The sequence below is a fragment of the Crocodylus siamensis genome, chromosome 3 (genome assembly GCF_052110815.1).
Source record: "Crocodylus siamensis isolate JL-2025a chromosome 3, ASM5211081v1, whole genome shotgun sequence".
In the NCBI taxonomy this organism is placed as follows: Eukaryota; Metazoa; Chordata; order Crocodylia; family Crocodylidae; genus Crocodylus; species Crocodylus siamensis.
The window spans coordinates 68,798,812-68,815,750 of NC_143397.1; the positions used below are offsets into that span (position 1 = coordinate 68,798,812).

Consider the following 16,939-nt stretch of genomic DNA (forward strand, 5'->3'; position numbering starts at 1 on the left):
CTGCCTGGTGACCAGTAGCAGCAGTGCATAGGGTGGCCTGGATTGGCTGACCCAGACTGGGTCAGTTTGTGTTCCCTGCAGTGTACTATAAGGGGATTGTGAAGTGGGTGTGTTCTACTCCATGGGTGGTGGGAGCAGCGATGTCCAGCAAATGGCACAATCTCCTTTAGGGGGGAGGGATGAGCAAAGCATCCTAGGATGCTGGAGGACTGTGTTGTATCTTCTCTTAGAAGGGTAAGTTGTACAGACATGTGCTGTCCTGGGAGAATCTTCTGGGAGTTATGTAACCCTGGCTGATTCCAGGTTATTTTTCTCCTGGAGTGGCCATTTTTGTTTTGGGAGAAGAATCCTGAACATCTGTACATTCATGGTCTCTCCTGGGAGATTAATGTCTCTCCAAGAGAAACTTAATGTTTGCATGTGATCTATTTCTGCTTCTTTCTCATACTTGAGGAGGGTCTATTTATCTTTTAAAACTTTGTCAGACAGAGTTGGCTGAAAAAAGATTTCCAAACAGATGATGCTCCCTGAACCAGCATGGTCACAACTTGACAGCAGTATTGCCAAGCTTTGCTGATGTTTATGGGGTGGATTCTGTATAAAACCTTCTCTTTAAAATGCAGTATTAAAACCATTACATTCATTTCTTGAACTAACACAGCCTTAAATAAAGTATACTTTTTAAAGTAGCATGTGGAAAGCTAGGTCAAAAACATCCAACTCTTCAGTGACTTATTAAACACTCTTGTTTTTAGTAATAATAAACCAGTGTCCAGTTTCTTGAAGTTAATTTCCGTTTGAGGTTTTTGCTGAAAGCAAGGCATGCGTATTTTATTTAATGTGTCTACTCTAATTTTCCCTGTCCTGCGATCTGCAGTTTTATATGATCAAAAGGCTAACATCTCACTTTAAAACTTTAAAAAAAGAAAAGAAAAGAAAAGAAATCTTGTTTAAAATCTAGCTGATTAAATGACTCTTATATTCTCCAGGAAGATTGTATAGAATATAGAATGACAGTTCAACTGTATATATGCTATGTTCAGAAAGAGTTAAATTCTCTTTTTAACTGAATTATTTGTTTATTCTCATGCCTTTTAATAAAATTAGGTTTAGAATTTTGAAAGTAAAATTGGAAAACACTGATTTTTCTTTCTACTAAGAGCAAGTTGTTTTTTTCCCCTAAAGCAGTTCAAACGTTGTTGATATTGTGAATTTATATTTTTACAGATTACTCTTTTTAAAATGAATGGTGTACCAAATGGAAAGAAATATTTCTTTAACCTTTATCATCCATCTGTTTAAAATAAAATTAAACCAAGTTGGTTAGGTTATATCGTTTATTGTTAAGGTCATGTGTTACTTCAGTGCAATTAAAGCATAGCATGGACTCCTTGCTAGTCAGGCTGGTCACAAGCCTAATTGCTACTTTGTCAATAAGCTCTTTGGCAAGTAGCATTATTTGGTTCCTGAAACAAATAGCCATTGCAGAGTCTCACGTTTTATGTGGTTGTAGTTTTTGGCGAAAACGGATACCTCTCAATTCTGTGCCTTTGAAACAATCACTGACAGAGTCTGACTTTCTTGTTTTTTGTCTTTCTTTAAGGAAAAAATTTGTACACAAATGAATATGTGGCAATTAAGCTGGTAAGTTTCATGTTTTTCAATACTTCTGAGACAAACTTATTAAACATTTCCTATCATGAAATTTGATAGATTTCATTTTATATACAGTTCTTATTTATATCCAGCTAACTCAACTTGAAAACATTTAGAGGTAAAGGACTTGTAATTACATGTCAGTTGCCACTGAGGTACACTAGCTGCAAATTTTGACACTGGTTTCATAAATAAGTCTGTTTGCAAAGGAAATGGCAGCTGACTGGTCTTTCGGTCATTTGTGCATCAGTCCTACCAGGTAGATTCCTTTCTTACAATAGCATAAAAGAATACGAAGTGTCATACCAGAGAGGTCAAGCACAGGAAAACTCGATATCTGTATTTTTTGACCATTTTAGAATTAAGGCACCCCTCAGAAAATGCCAGCTCTTAGCTTTCACTCATTTCTTGAGTACGGAAAAATAGAGCAATTCTTCTGTTGGAAAGAACTCAGGAAGACCACGACAGGTCAGAATGTTCTTGATGTTATTGATTCCTATTTGAAATTTTTAGGTTTATCTTGTGAATTGTGTAGCTGTTCTCATGCCTAACACTGTTAATATTGCACTTTACTTCATGGCAGTCTTAAAAGTATTTTGTGACACCCTTATTTAGAATCACTGCTTTAGAAACACTGCTGTGTCAAACAGAAGGGGGTAGCAAGGGGGGTTCCTGGAGTATCGTCTTTCCAACATTTGCAGTTCATTTTTCCTGTCATCGTTGCCAGTCTAACACTAACTATACACATTTCTGTATCTTAAATACTAAAGTCTAAAATGTGAGGTTTTTGTCCAGTAAATTTATAATTTTCATCTCATTTTTCCCCTGTAAAAAAACAAATCCGGGTTTAAACAATATCTGCTGACTTATAGATTTTTCTAAGCCAGTGATTCTCAGTCGGAGAGACTGTGAGATCCTCTGATGGGTGATGCATGAAGCGTGCAAATTGTTACCCTTCATTAATTATTTATAAATGTTTGGAATTTCAAGTTAGTTAATTTTAATTTAGCCTCTTGACATGATACATTGGCAGCTTACTTCTAATGTATTAATTTGCTAATTCTTCTGTGTCTCACTACAACATCACATAAAGCTACATAGAAAGTTTTATGAGCCACTATGGAATATTGTATTTTAGAAGTTAAGCAGTCCTTCAGATAATACAGCCCTAGAGTGTGTATGTTATGTTGTGAAACAAATCATCATCTTAATTCTGATAACTTAAGGTGCTCCCTTTATAATGCATGCAGACAGTAACACATTGGCATATAAGAAACTAACAAAAGTGAGATAATTTAGGGTTGAGGCCAGTGCTGTAATTCAGGAGTTGGCAACCCTGGGCCTGCAGACTGGATCCAGCTTTCAAAGTGTTTGGATTCAACCCGCTACAAAATAAGGGGTTGGCAGCTTGCAGCCTTGCCTGGTGCGTCCCCTTTCTTCACCCTGCACTGTGCTGGTGATCCCCTCTGCAGTGCATGCCTTCCCCTCCACCCTTTTTTGCTAGGTGCTGCTTAGTGTTGCTGTTTAATTCAGCCCTCCCACTGCTGTTGGGGCTCAAAGGTGGAGGTGGCAGTAGCAACTTGGACACTGTAGAGGGGGTGCTGCGGAGGGGAGTGGTGCCCCATGATGGCATCCGGGTCACAGGCAGTCTACCACAGCAAAAAGCTTGTTTACCCTTGCTCTAACTCGCATAATTGCTAAGACAGTAAACACATTTATATTAATCATATTAGTCAATTAATATATAGGAGGGCCTAAATGTTCAGGTTTTGAAATTTAACTCTAGTGTTAAGAAGATTGTTATACTAAATGAAAGAGGAAAAAAAAGAGAGCCCAAGTGTGGAATGGACCTCCTGGGCACATAGTCTAGTCACTTACTGTTGTAGGAAACAATGTCATTTAATGTTTTTTATAAGCAGATCAGGTCCCACAGATTTGTCAGTTCTTTGACCTCAATCACTGCTGCAAAGTTGTTTAGAAACCTCCTAATTTGTATCTTACATGTGTTGGTTCCCATATTTTTTTTTATCTATTCTTCTGTCCTCATGTGATCAGCTAGTACATTACAATCTTTCTCTCCTACTTTGATTTTTAGGTTTAGTACTTATAACTGTGAACCCCATACAGTACTGCATATCTGGTTATGGGAACTTCACTTACCGTAACCTTCTGAAACAAAGTAATGGCTGCTTCTCAAAGGCTCATGTCTCCTGCAAGTAGCCTGTTGTGCTCAGTAGCAGGAAGTACTGATTTAAGGGATTTATAGACTTTTCATGGTGGGGGCCACATCATAATAGATTCTGTGGAGCAATTTCCCTACCGTTTTAAAAATGTATGGACTTCCTGTAGCAACTGCAGGAGTTCTCTCTTATTGCAAGAGAAATTCGGTATCTTATTAATTCTACTTAACTGTAAATTCAGGCCTTGTTTAGACAGGAAAGGCTTCTTTGTTTTTGTTTTTAAATAACCCAAAGTGTAAATTTTAACAGGTTAGGCTTTATAAAAATCATTTGCCTCTCTTTGCAGCTCTTTTATTAATTTTAGGTTACATTGTTTGGGAAAGAGAGAATGCTTACAAGCCAAAAATTTGGCTGTTAGACCAGAATATGTATTCACATGGATTGTACCATTTTAACTATATTAGTATAACCAATGAAAGCTTTTCTGTGCACATGGTGTATATATAAATGTAATTAATTTTATATAAGTAATGTCCAGCCCATACTTCACGGACTGAAGTGTTAGCAATGTCATGATTTATTGATTCAAGTTTCTTATTAGATGTCTTTGTTTGGTCAGCATATACTTCTATTATTGCACTATACGTTGTGCTTAATACCCTCCCCCTTTCTTTCCTTTCTTCTATACTTCCATTTTCCTCTGGCACTGAAAACTCCTCCACTTTAGCATGCTTAATCAAACACTCCCTACCAATCTTAATGTTCATAAACTTGTAACAAACATTTTAAGAAGTGCAGAAATATTAGCATGAATTCCTAGCTTCCTAAAGCCCCTGCACCACAGAAGTCAGAGAGAACTAGAGCTGGAAGTGACCTTCAGGGCTAAGTACTGTACAGACAGTCAAAAAGCCCAAGGCTGAATCAAATCAGTCTTTGCAGTTTAGTCTAAACTGCAGAAGCTAAACTGAGGAACAACTGGAGACGCATTCACTTCTGATTCAGTAAATGCAGTCACATGCCTGCAGTGACTCAGGCCAGATGCCAGAAGGCACTAAAGCATGCCTCTCTGGCATGTAGTCAGCATGGCCTGCATGTTCACTTCCTTTTCCTGCTACTCTCAAGGTCTCTGGGATTTGTAGTCCAGAATTGCAGCAGAAAGACTATGCAGAGTTGCTCATCACTTTGTCTTCCTGCTTCCAGGTGTCTCTGGGATTTATAGTCCACAGTCACAGCCAGCAGTAAGTTTTTTTTTTTGTTTTTTTTTTTCTTAGTAGGGCAGGGCAGCTCTGTACTTGGAGGAAGGGATGTTTAACCCCCCCTCCCTGACTTTCCAATCTGTCAGCATGCTTCTGAACTGTGCATGCAAGCAATTCCCAATAGGTTTGCAATCCTTTCCAGTTTCATATTGTCTGCAGATTGCTTAAGCAGCTTCCTATGCCAGCATCCAAATTGTTAATAAACGTGTTGAACAGCACTGGGTCCAAAACAAACCCCTGTGGGACTCCACTCAGACTTCTGCCATTCTGATACAGACCCATTGATAATTACCATTGCTTGTAGCTGTTAAACCAGTTAGATATCTACCTTTTTATAGTAGTTTTATCCAGCCCACATTTCTCCAATTTGTTTATGAGATGGTTGTGTGGGAGCTTGTGAAATGCCTTTCTGAAGTCCAGATGCACTATTTCCACAGGATTCCCTTCATCCACCCACATAGTTACTTTGTCGAAGAAGGAGATCAGGTTTCTTTGACACAGTTTGTTTTTCATAAATCCAAGCTGGCTCTATGTGATTAGCCTTCCTCCTCCAGTTGCTTTCATATGGCCTTCCTTAAGATATGCTCCAGTAACTTCACAGGTATTGAGGTGAGGCTAACTGGTCTGTAGTAGTAGTAGTAATAGTAGTTTCCCAGGTCCTCCTTCTTGCTTTTTAAAAAGAGGGGTACTGTGTTGGCCATTTTCCAGTTGTCTAGTACCTGGCCCATCTCCCATGACTTCATGAAGATTGTTGCTAAGGGCCTCTGAGATCTCCTCTGCTGGTTGCTTCAGGACCCTGGGATGAAGCTTATCTGGCTCTGCTGACTTGAATTTGTTCAGACCTAACAACAGCTCTCCATCTCTTGTGTCATTTTCTCTCTCAGTTTGCCCCCTTCCTTATCCAGATAATCCCTTTTAGGGGTCTGGCAGCTTTTTTGTGAGGACTGAGACAAAATAGCTATTGAGTAGCTCTGCCTTTTCTATATCTTTGTTGAAGAGTTTCCTCTGGCTTGTTAACAGAGGACCCACCCACAGCTTCCTGGGTCCTTCTTTTCTGGCTGACATATTTGTAGAACCTCTTCTTGTTGTCTTTGACCTCCTTTGCCACCATCTTTCCTCCCAGCCCTGTTGTTCTGAAATGGAGTGTAACCCTCAATGTTCATATTCCAGTCATAAGAGCTGTCCTACTAGGTCTCGGTGATGCCAGTCAGGCTGCAGTTATTTGCACATGCTGCACTTCCAACCTATCTTATTTATTCTCCATACTTCTCACATTTGTATACATGTATTGGGTGTATTTTGCATTTTGACCCTCTCATTTCCTCTTAGTGCTACTTTTTGCAGTCCTGTAGCTCCCTGTCCCATTCCCAGAGTTGAGTTGCTTCTTCAAGTCCTTTTCTCTCTTGACTGCATGCTCTGTTACTGGAGGGTTTTGATCACCATCTCTCATGAAACCTAATTTAAAGCCCTCATTAGGTTGGCCAGATGATGCCCAAGGATGTTCTTCCTTCTCCATTCTCTTGTTGATATCATCTAACCCCAGATCTGGCTTTGCTAAAACTCTAAAAAGGAGTTTTCTCACTTTTTGATCTGCTGCACTTCAAGTGGCTGCTAGGGCAGAGACTGCTTAAGATCTGTAAAGTGCCAGTAGAGCAATATAAAATAGGATGTCTGACTGTATAGGCTGCCTGGCATAGTATATCAGATTTTGTATTTCTCTGATTTAGATTGCAGTTTAATTTGTTAGTTGCTTTAAAAAGCCTAAAGATATTTGATAATACTAGCCAAAGAGAATTTCTGCTAAAGACTCCATCCATATCATTCCTTCTCATGGGCCATGTGCTCATCTTTGAAGTAAAATGGAATCAGGACAGTCTCCATTCAAGATATAGTTTCTGAAATGGGGAGGGAGAAGGAAGTTCTTTGATTATGAAGTTAGAAACTTGGAAGAATCTTTTTTTCCTGTCTCCTGAATCTATTCCAGTACTCAAAGATGAGCTAAGCCAAGTTAATACTCCCCCAAATTATACTCATGCTGAGAATCTCTGCTGAGAACCCAGACTGCTTTTGCTTTTTAAGTGCAAATTAACAACCTCAGCATTTCTTTGAATGAGCCTTCCACAAGGAGCGATGTCCATGTTAATAGAAGAGCTTTATCTCTAAGAAAAGTCAGTTTCCTGAAACCATCCTGCAATCACTGGCTATCCTTAAAGGAAATAAAAGATGTACTGTGTTTCACTTCTGAAGTGAATGAGTGATTAGATGCCTTAGCACAGCTCAGAACTGTGGAAACCAGGTAATTTGTAGTTTTGTGTGTATTTGGATAGTGAATTTAGGTCAGTGTTGAAAGTCCTGGATCTCTGAAGGAAATAGCTTCTGCTGTGGTAATTGTTTCACCAAAGTCTTTTAGATGAAAGAGATGCCTTGAAATATACAAGGTAGATCTTGAATATGCAAAGAACATTTAATAAGAGAAATACCTTCCTGAGACATTTTCCTCTGTTAGTGCCTTTACCTCATCATCATAGGATGCATGTATGTCAGCATCTTGTAAAATCTGTACTCAGATGAAGTAAAGTAAGCAATTATTCCTGTTTCTCAAGTAAGAAACTAAGTTTGAGCTTGATTAAGCGCTTATGCTCTTGCCTCTTTCGAAAAAAAAAATGTTCAACATTATCTTAATCTCAAGACCAATATTCAGAGGAAGGCCTGCTCCTATTTAAGGAAAACAAGGATCCACCTCAATTTTACTGACAACTTACATATAATTAAAAGACCTCCTCAACACTGGATCTAAAGCTATGATGGATTTTGTGGTAAAGTATCTGAGGAATACTGATAGAAGACTGAGGAAGTCTCATGAGCAAGGATCCTGGTTTTCTCTGTTTAAAAATCCCAAATTCTCTGAGTAACCCTCCCCACATCCATGTTTTTCTGCAGTTAAAATTAAGTGCCACTATATGTAAAAGTATCAGTTGAACACAATGTTTTATTGATATATTTACCGTTTTAAAGCCGTTTGGAAGCCTACCAGTGCCTCAGTGATTATAATAAAATAACTTCTAAATACCGACATATTTTGGTGTTTTGATTTTGGGTTTTTTATGATGGAAAATCAGAGTCCCCTGCTCCCTCCTCCCAAGCCCTGCCAGAGGGGGCAACATGGCCGGAGCAGAGCACAGCCTGTGTGGGGCAGGGGAAGATGCAGGATTGGGGTTCTTTGCCATGCTGCCCTCCCTCTGGAGGCTTCTGTGGCCTAGTTGGTAGGACCCAACGTAGGAGGGTAGAGTGGGGTGGGGAGCCTTGGTGCTGTTGCCGCTGGGACCCCTGCAGTAGCTGTGCCTCCAAGTTGAGGCACCCCCTGCCTGCCTGGCAGCAGTGGGGGTAGCATCTCAGAGTTTTGTCCCCCTCTGCTGTGGCTGGGCAGTCAGGGAGTGCCTCTCCATGGCAGCACAGCTGGCATATGGGTGCTGTTGGCAGTGGCACAGAGCCTTCCCCTCCTGCTCTACCCTCCCGTGCCAGGTTCTGCCTGCTGGGCTGCGGAGACCATTTAACCCAGTGTGAGACATTTTAAACTTTTAACATGCTTCCCCCAAGTTGCCCTCCCTGACTGCACACAGCAGGAGGGAGGTGCCCTCTTTCTCCGCCCCTCCCCCCCCGAACCCCCTCAGATGAGCTACCCATGGCTCCGTTCCGCTTCCCAGCCAGTCCTGTGGTTGCATGTTCTCACCCTGGCTGGGCAGCAACCCCAGCTGCCAATCCTGCCTTACTCCATCCCTCACTGTGGCTGCCTGAAACTATCCCTGCCCACCCCTCCGTGTTGCTCCCCCCACTCCCAATAAACTAACCTTTAGGCTGCTGGGGGAGCTGCTCTCCACTGCTACCTGGCTGTTTTGCTGGCCATGTGAATGGTGTTCCCTGCATCCTGCTCTCCCCAGCCACAAGCAGCCCCTTGCAGGCTGGAACTTTGCCCCCTTGCAAGGGGAAACTCTGCGGCCTTCCACATTTTTATTTTTCTTTAAAGTAGAAAATTCGTATTTTTCCACAGCAAATGGAAAATGTGGTTCCTTGCTAATGAGAGAGACTTAGGGAACAATTTTTCATGGTGCCAATAGTGAATACCAATTCCAGTCTTTATACGGAAAGCCCACTCCATCTCTCATGTTTTAGGATAATGTAATACTTTATATCCTTCTGCATTGATATTTCAAGAAAAGTTAGAAGCTTAGTGGTTAATACTTTAATATTATGCTGCTATAAGCCTCTGACTACTGTTCTAGGTGCTGGAGCAAGATGTCTTCAAAAGCTCCAAAAAGTGATCTGCAGTCTAACTCATTTAATAATGACTTGTGGATCCCTGTGTATAGTCAACATGTCTCTTTATCAGTTCCATAATATTGATGCAAATTGTATTAAGTTGGAGTTTAGCTTGTAAATTAGATCTTAAAATCAGAAGAGAACTTTTTAGACTCTTTTAAAAACAAAGTCAAAGGACAAGGACATAGTCATTGCTAACAGAGAAAAAGTATACATGATGCAGTTTACTGATGGAGTATACATACATAGATAAAGATATTGTCTTCCAATGTTAGCGTTTTGTTATTTTCTCACAAGTTTTTAATTAATTAGTATAGTAATGACATTTAGTATTTGAACAGAGTTTTTATAAGCAACTTACATCTGATCTAATACTGAGCCCTATGCCTCAGAGAATATCCCTATACATTTTTGGATTAAATAATCCAAACAAGGGTGTTTAAAACACTCAAACTAGCTGAAACAGACATTGGGAGATGAGTCACTAAAAAAGAAAATAATTAGTATGGTGCCTTTAGATCAGTAGGCTTATATCACTTGCACTGTAAAGATTCACTTTTGATCGTTTCTTAACAGACCTGTTGTATTAGTGAATTGAAACATAGCTATTCCTTTAGAAACTAGTTTCAGTGCAGTGTTTGATAGGTTAGTGTACGCTGTAAAAGAACATATTTCCCCATGAAGATGTGGCTCTGTGTCAGTTTGTACACAAACTACTGATCATCCGTACTTTCTCCTTCCATTTAAGGCAGGGATGTAAAAATACACTCTGTGGGCTGCATCCAGCCGACAGAACTGTTGCACCCAGCCCACTGATAGTGTGGTGGGCTACTGGAGGTGCACGCCCTCAGCTCTGCACTGCCAAATGCCTCCGTTAGTGCTGACTAGGCAAAGCTCTGTGCTGTTGAGCAGCATCATGGGGGTGGGAGAGTGCAGCTGCATATAGCTGTGTTTGAGCAGCAGTGCAGAACTGTGACTGGTCTGTAATGCTAGGGACATGTGGCTGTGTGGAGCTGAGGGCATGTGGTGGCACAGCAGTGTTCCGGTGGCAGTGTGGAGCTGCTGCCTGGAGTCCATGTCTGCCCTGCTCCATGCCTCTGGCTCTAGTGATGTGCCACTAGCCAAAGATGGCTCAGTGCTGCTGCACACGTGTGGCTCCTTGCCAGCGTGTGTCCCTGGCTCCACACCACCCACAAGTCTCCCTTTTATTGCACACCCTTGAACCCATGCTGTCGCCCAGCCGCAGACTCGTACCACCATCTAAATGCAACCCTGTGGTCCAGATATGGCCTGGAGTGAGATTGACATTCCTGTTATAATGGGAAAACAGCACAACAGTTCTAAATGACACCTAACTTTACATTAGTAAGAGCAACATTGTGATATTGATTGTAAAAACACAAAACAAAAAACCCCCTCTTACTATAGAAAACAGCAGTCATTTAAGTTGCATCTGTTTATGAGCCTAAATTTTTATCTCGTCATTTATAAACAGTCTTTGATTACAGGAAAGTATACTATAGTTAGTGATAGCTTTGTAGTTCCAGTGCAAACAAAGCAGTTGTCAGCATCTGTGTGGTTTAACTAGATATGCCAGATAGAGTCTTATCATTACACCTTATACTAAGAGCTACTCAAATGTTGTTTGGATTAGTGCTAGCTTGGAGTTTGGAGCAGCCACACCTTCAACTTGAGTGCAACATCTCTGGGGAGTAACCATATCATAATGGAATGGCAGCTGGGTTGTATGGATCAAAAGCTAATCCTGCCCTGGAGTGGTGTAACGTTGAGAGACACATATAACAAGTCCTTTAAGCCATTTAAAAAGTGTTAATGTGTGGACAGTTGAGGGGTTAAGACGGGTTGACAGTTATTTCGGACGGAGAGCCACTTACCAGTTTTGGCAGGCTGTCGAGGGCCCCATGGGTAGCCCCACCACTTGACAGGTGCTTCACCCCTTGGTCACCATCTTGGGACCAATGTCCCAGGTCCAGCATCGGTGGCGCACAGGCTAGCAGGGGTCTGTGGAGCCAGGCTGGGCTGCACCAGCAGGGAGAGGGGGGAGCTGGCTTGGCTTCATAGAACCCTCGCTGGCTGGGACCCTGCGTTCCTGCCACCCTGCTCTGGGCCCCGCTGGCACTGGCCCCGGGAGACTGATGCAGGCCCCGTGCTCCTGTTGGCTCTCTGCACACTCGCTCCTAGTGCTCCCCAGCCCCGAGGTACAGGCGGGGGCCAGTGCACAGCCCTGACCCTCTGCTTGTTGGCAGAGAAGAAGCTCGTGCTGAGCATGGGGAAAAGCAGCCCCTCGCCTGCCCCATGGCTGGCTCTCCCTGCTGCAGGCTCTCACAACCCACACAGGGCTGTGCTGGAGGCACAGGCAGCCCCACATGGGCTGCAAGTGGCTACAGTGCGGGGTGTTGGCCATGGGGCGAGTGAGGGGCCACTTTTCCCTGCTCTGAGCACCACCTTGTAACCTAGCCCTGCTGCCAGCCTGGGCTTCAAGCTGGCTCCGGGCTCACCCACTGGGGCTGTGTGCGGCAGCAGCAGCTGTGGCTCCCCCACTTGCCGCATGGGACAGTGTTGGCTGCTGCTGCTGCCCTCCTGAAGTTCATGCGCTGGGCAGCCCACAGGTGATGGTGGCAAACACGGCCCAGCACGGCAAGCGGTGGGGCCACAATTGCTGTCGCCACGCACAGCCCCAATGGGCAAGCCTGGAGCTGGCAGTAGGGCTGGGTCACAAGCTGGTGCTGAGTGTGGAGGGGGAAAAGCGGCCCCGGGGCCCCACACTGCAGCCATTTGCAACCTGTGTGCCGCTGCCTGCTCCAGACAGCCCCATGCAGGCTGCGAGCAGGCTGCAGCAGGGATCACCAGCCATGGGGTGGGCAAGGGGCTGCTTTCCTCCGTGCTGGGAAGGGGCCCAGGGAAAAACTGAGCAAGGGGGAAAAGCGGCCCTTCCCCCGCCCTATGACTGGCGCTTCTTGCTGCAGCTGTTTGCAGCCTGTGGGGCTGTCTGGAGCAGGCACAGGCAGCCCCAGGCAGGCTGTGAGTGGCTGCAGTGCAGGGCGCCGGCCACAGGGCAGGCAAGGGGTCCTCTCCTGCCTTCCCTCCCTCCCCCTTTCCTCCTTACCTGTGGTTCCTCCAGGCCAGAAGCCCCGGCTGGGGGGGTGGGGCCAGGTGGGCTCTGCTGTTGTGGGAGCCTGCTGGGCTTACCCTGGGTCCTGCTGCCCTTGGTTCCTGTCATTTCTGATAGGAACCAAGGGCAGATGAATATTAATTTTCTAAATTTTTTAGGGGTCCCGTGGGCTGGATAGGTCAGGCTGTATTTTGCTCCCCCCTGGGTTAAGACCTCCAGGAGCCACCCAAAATTACCATGTAACAAGGCTCTTGGGTAACAGAGATTAAGTTGGAATCAGAACTTGTGGTAGAGGTGATTATCTTTTTATTAGACCAACTAGGTTTTTGCAAAAAAATTCTTTATTTGCAAGCTTTTGGGCACAAACACCCTTTTTCAGGCACAGGAGAAAAGATTATACAAATTGTACTTTCTGATGGGCTCAAAACTAACCTAAAAATGAAAGATGACTTTGAAGAATTCAGGCAAGGTAACTTTACACCTTTATAAACTCTACAAGGTTCCAAAGGATTTTCTATTTCAATTCTGAAGGATTGTTGCAACTGTTGGTTTACTTCTGCTTGATTTTTGTTTTTTTGGGTGTTTTTGGTTTTTTTTGGTTTTGTTTTTTGGTTTTTTTGAGTAGCATATACAAAAAAGCAAAACTCAATTTTGGATGGGGCACAATAAGTGCTTAAAGGAAAATGCCCCTTGTCTTTTATCTTGTGTGTGTGTGTGTGTGTGTGTGTGTGTGTGTGTGTGTATATATATATATGTGTGTGTGTGTGTGTGTGTGTGTGTGTGTGTGTATATATATATGTGTGTGTGTGTGTGTGTGTGTGTGTATATATATATGTATATATATATATGTGTGTGTGTGTGTGTGTGTGTGTGTATATATATATGTGTGTGTGTGTGTGTGTGTGTGTGTGTATATATATATGTGTGTGTGTGTGTGTATATATATATACACACACATATAAAAAATTCATTCAAGATAAAAGACAAGGGGCATATATATAAAAAAGCTTGAGGTGGTAACTATTTGATACTATTCCAGAACAAGTAAATCAAAGGGGGAAGCTTATTTGGCAGCATAAAGAGAATTGGTTGTTTAACACTTCAATTATAAATTATTCTTGTGACCTTTCCTTCTAGAAGCTCTCGCTCTTCTCTTTGCAGCAGTGTTTAGATGTTCGGTAGGGGGAATGCCCTGGAGCTAGGGAAGTGTATTTTCTTTGTCATAAAATGCCATTCAGCTTTTGCTGAGACACAGGCCGGTAAAAGGCCATTTCCCTTGTCTCACTTGTCTTCCCCAGGAAAACTTTGGCAGCCTTCCAACATAACTGAATACATGCAGTTAAGCTGCTGCAGTAGTAGCAGCCATCCATACTATACTGGTAAGACCTGAGAGCTGCCAGAAGAGCTGTAGGCAGGAGAAAGATGAAGAAAGGGTTCTGGGCTTGTCACCCTGCAAGAGCCAGATCATTGCTCCTTATGTCCTAGAAATGCCCCCTGGAATCATACCATGGGGCTTTGAGTTTATTATGTTTCCTCCATATGGGGACACTAGGAGAAGCAAAGGATGCAGTTTATTTAGGTTATTCTCCTTCTGAAGGCCGCACTCATCAGTATGGCCCCGCAACTCCTGTGACTCTTCAGAGATGACTGTTGCAGGTAGTTTTGGTTGTTAACTAAGTATGGGCTAATTTGAGGATGGCTTAGGGTTGAAATCAAACCTGATAAATAATGTGGGAAAATAGTTGTACATAACACATGCATGCACTTACTTTTTTTTTTTAAGAGAAGCTTTAGTAAAACATATTTTAAAGATCCTTAAGATGAAATATTATTTACACTGCAAAGTCCAGTACTCAAAACTTGGGACATGCAAAGACATTCTTAATTCTAGCAAACCTAATAGTGCCATATTTTTGTGTGCGTCTAATTTCACGATGGCATGATTCCCAATCCTCCCCAACACTAGGCTCATTAATGCACAGTGGACTGAATTAAGGTTGTGTGGGGAACCTTAGATCTGTCATTTCTGACCTTCAGTACATCTGACTTTTTGCTGCCTAATTTATTTGCTTTAGGTTTGTGTCAGCTGTCATTTTTTAAACTGTAACATAACATTCTCTAATGCAGATTACTATCTAATATTCAGTAGGGAGTTAAATCATTGCCATTACCTTTTTTTTTTCTTATTGTCCTCAAAAGATACCTTTGTTGGTAAAGGAGAGAGAAAGCATTAGAATGGCAGATAGTAAAGTTAAGAAATTGAAACAAAGATAACTTGATCTACTTTAATGTTAACCCCTTTCTTTTTCTTTTAAATCAGGAGCCAATGAAGTCCAGAGCACCACAGCTACACCTGGAATACAGGTTCTACAAGCAGTTAGGATCTGGAGGTAAACATGTATATAATGTATTAGACTGTGATCCAGTATCACATTTCACATTATTCTAAGCACTAGCTGATTCATCTCAAGTTGTCATCTTAAAAACGCTTCTAAAAATCAGTAGGTAGGCGCAGGTGCAAAACAAAAGTTAGATTTGGAGTTGCATGTAGTTGTTATTGCTAGAATGTTGCATCAGTCCTGCCATTTTAATAGAACATGCCCTTGAAATAGGTATTTCATTAGGAGCACAAGAAGTCTTTACAGAAAGTAAATCTGAGGGTGTACTTCAAACCAGTGCTTCTATTCCAAATAGGTACAGAAACTAACATACAACCTAATGAGTTACCTACGTGCTGTATATTTAAAATGAACGTTTACTGAGTTTCTAAATATTTCATAAGGAGTTTGTTCAAGATGGATGCGAGTGTTCCCGTCTAACTGTAACACCCTAGCTCATCTGGCTCTAACACCCAAGCTTTGAGTGTTCTCATCTAGATCTTTTTACTCAGAAATAGATTTTTGTATAATCGGTGTTTTGGGTGTACGCACAACCTTTGGTCGAGTACATGGATTTTCTATTCTTAATACTATTGCCTAAGACCAGGAAGAGACATTTTTCAGTTTTCATTTTGTTTACTTTTGTACTTATGGAGTATTTGTGCACGTTAAATAAATTAACAATTGATGAAGTATTTAAAAAATTGGAAAAATAACAGAACTGCTAAAAAAACAAACAAACAAAAAAAACCAAAACAAAATTAGTAAGAACACAGGAAATGTGTACATTTTAGGCATTTCTTGAAAGTGAGTAGACTTAAGGCTGCTAGCGTACCTATTTTAATTTGCTGGTTCATAACTGTTGTTTTAGAAAAGACTCACTCAGGTTTATATATTGTATACTCATATCAACAATTATGGGCATATGCATTCCTAACACATTTATTCCAAGTGGTAATTTTGTGTCTATTGAAATATAATTTTTAAATAAGCAGGTGTTAGAAGTTATAGCAGTTATTTAGATTAATAATAGTCTTTTACACAATTTCAGTGCAATGAATTTCACTTTCATCAAAAGGGTCTAAATCCCATAGTGATGTTGTTTAGTAAGCTTTAAATGTGCTTTTATGAGATTTATGCTTTAATATTTTAATATAGCTTAAGTTGCAGAGCCAGTCGCTTGAAAGTCAGGAAATGCCAGAATTAAGCTTGCCCTTGCACTTGTAGAATGGTTGCTTTATGCGTATGTTGTATAATAAGCTTTAGTTACGTACTTTTTTTTCTATAGAGCTCTGTATTCATCATAGCATGTTGTTTGCTAATTTAGTGGTTCTGTATTTTTGGTTCAGATTTATTTAGTGACTTTGTTTGTTTGTTTTTAATTAATGTTATCGAAACTTGCGCTGAAAACAGAATTTACAAATGGAGGCTAAACCACAGAGAAGCTTAATCAAAATTGTCTGATTTTTACACGATCAATTTGAGATGCTGTTTGTAGGTCTCTCCCTCTCCCCCTTGTCGGGGAAAACCGAAGGATCGGGCCCCAAGGTCACGGTGGGCCGGGGTGGCAATCAGATACGGACAGGTGGGATTAGCGGCGTAGAGTCTGGAGATAGGGACTCGGAGCGGATTGAGAAAGAACAGGTGAATTTATTTGACTTACGCTTCAGGCGTAGGCAGAAAGGTCTTCAGTTACAGTTTTGAAACACAAACAAACAGTTAACAACAAAGGGGTCTGTTGGCCCACGAGGTTCAGTCCGAAGACCTAGTCCCAGGGCTGGTCAACAGCTCATAAATGGGGATTACAAACAACGAAACAAACAATAAAACGAACTGTAACACGGTGATGATGAACCGCGTGACGCCAGTCCACAGCAATGGACAAATCGGGTGGTCGAATGAGAAAAGCCGAGGTCAGTAGCCAGAAGGTGAAGCAGCGGAGACGTCAGTTGGAGGGATGAGCAGAGTCGTAGTTGGTGAGGAAAGCCGAGGTCGATGATTCAGAACCGGGTTAAACAA

General features: G+C 41.9%; 1 protein-coding gene across 1 annotated transcript in view; it reads left to right on the forward strand.

The window, feature by feature from the left end:
* CSNK1G3 (casein kinase 1 gamma 3) overlaps positions 1–16,939 on the forward strand; it is a 148,825-nt gene that overhangs the window by 35,792 nt on the left and 96,094 nt on the right. Inside the window, 2 exon segments of the mRNA XM_090038465.1 lie at positions 1,604–1,644; positions 14,863–14,932. Of these exon segments, the coding sequence (XP_089894591.1) occupies positions 1,604–1,644; positions 14,863–14,932 (111 nt within the window).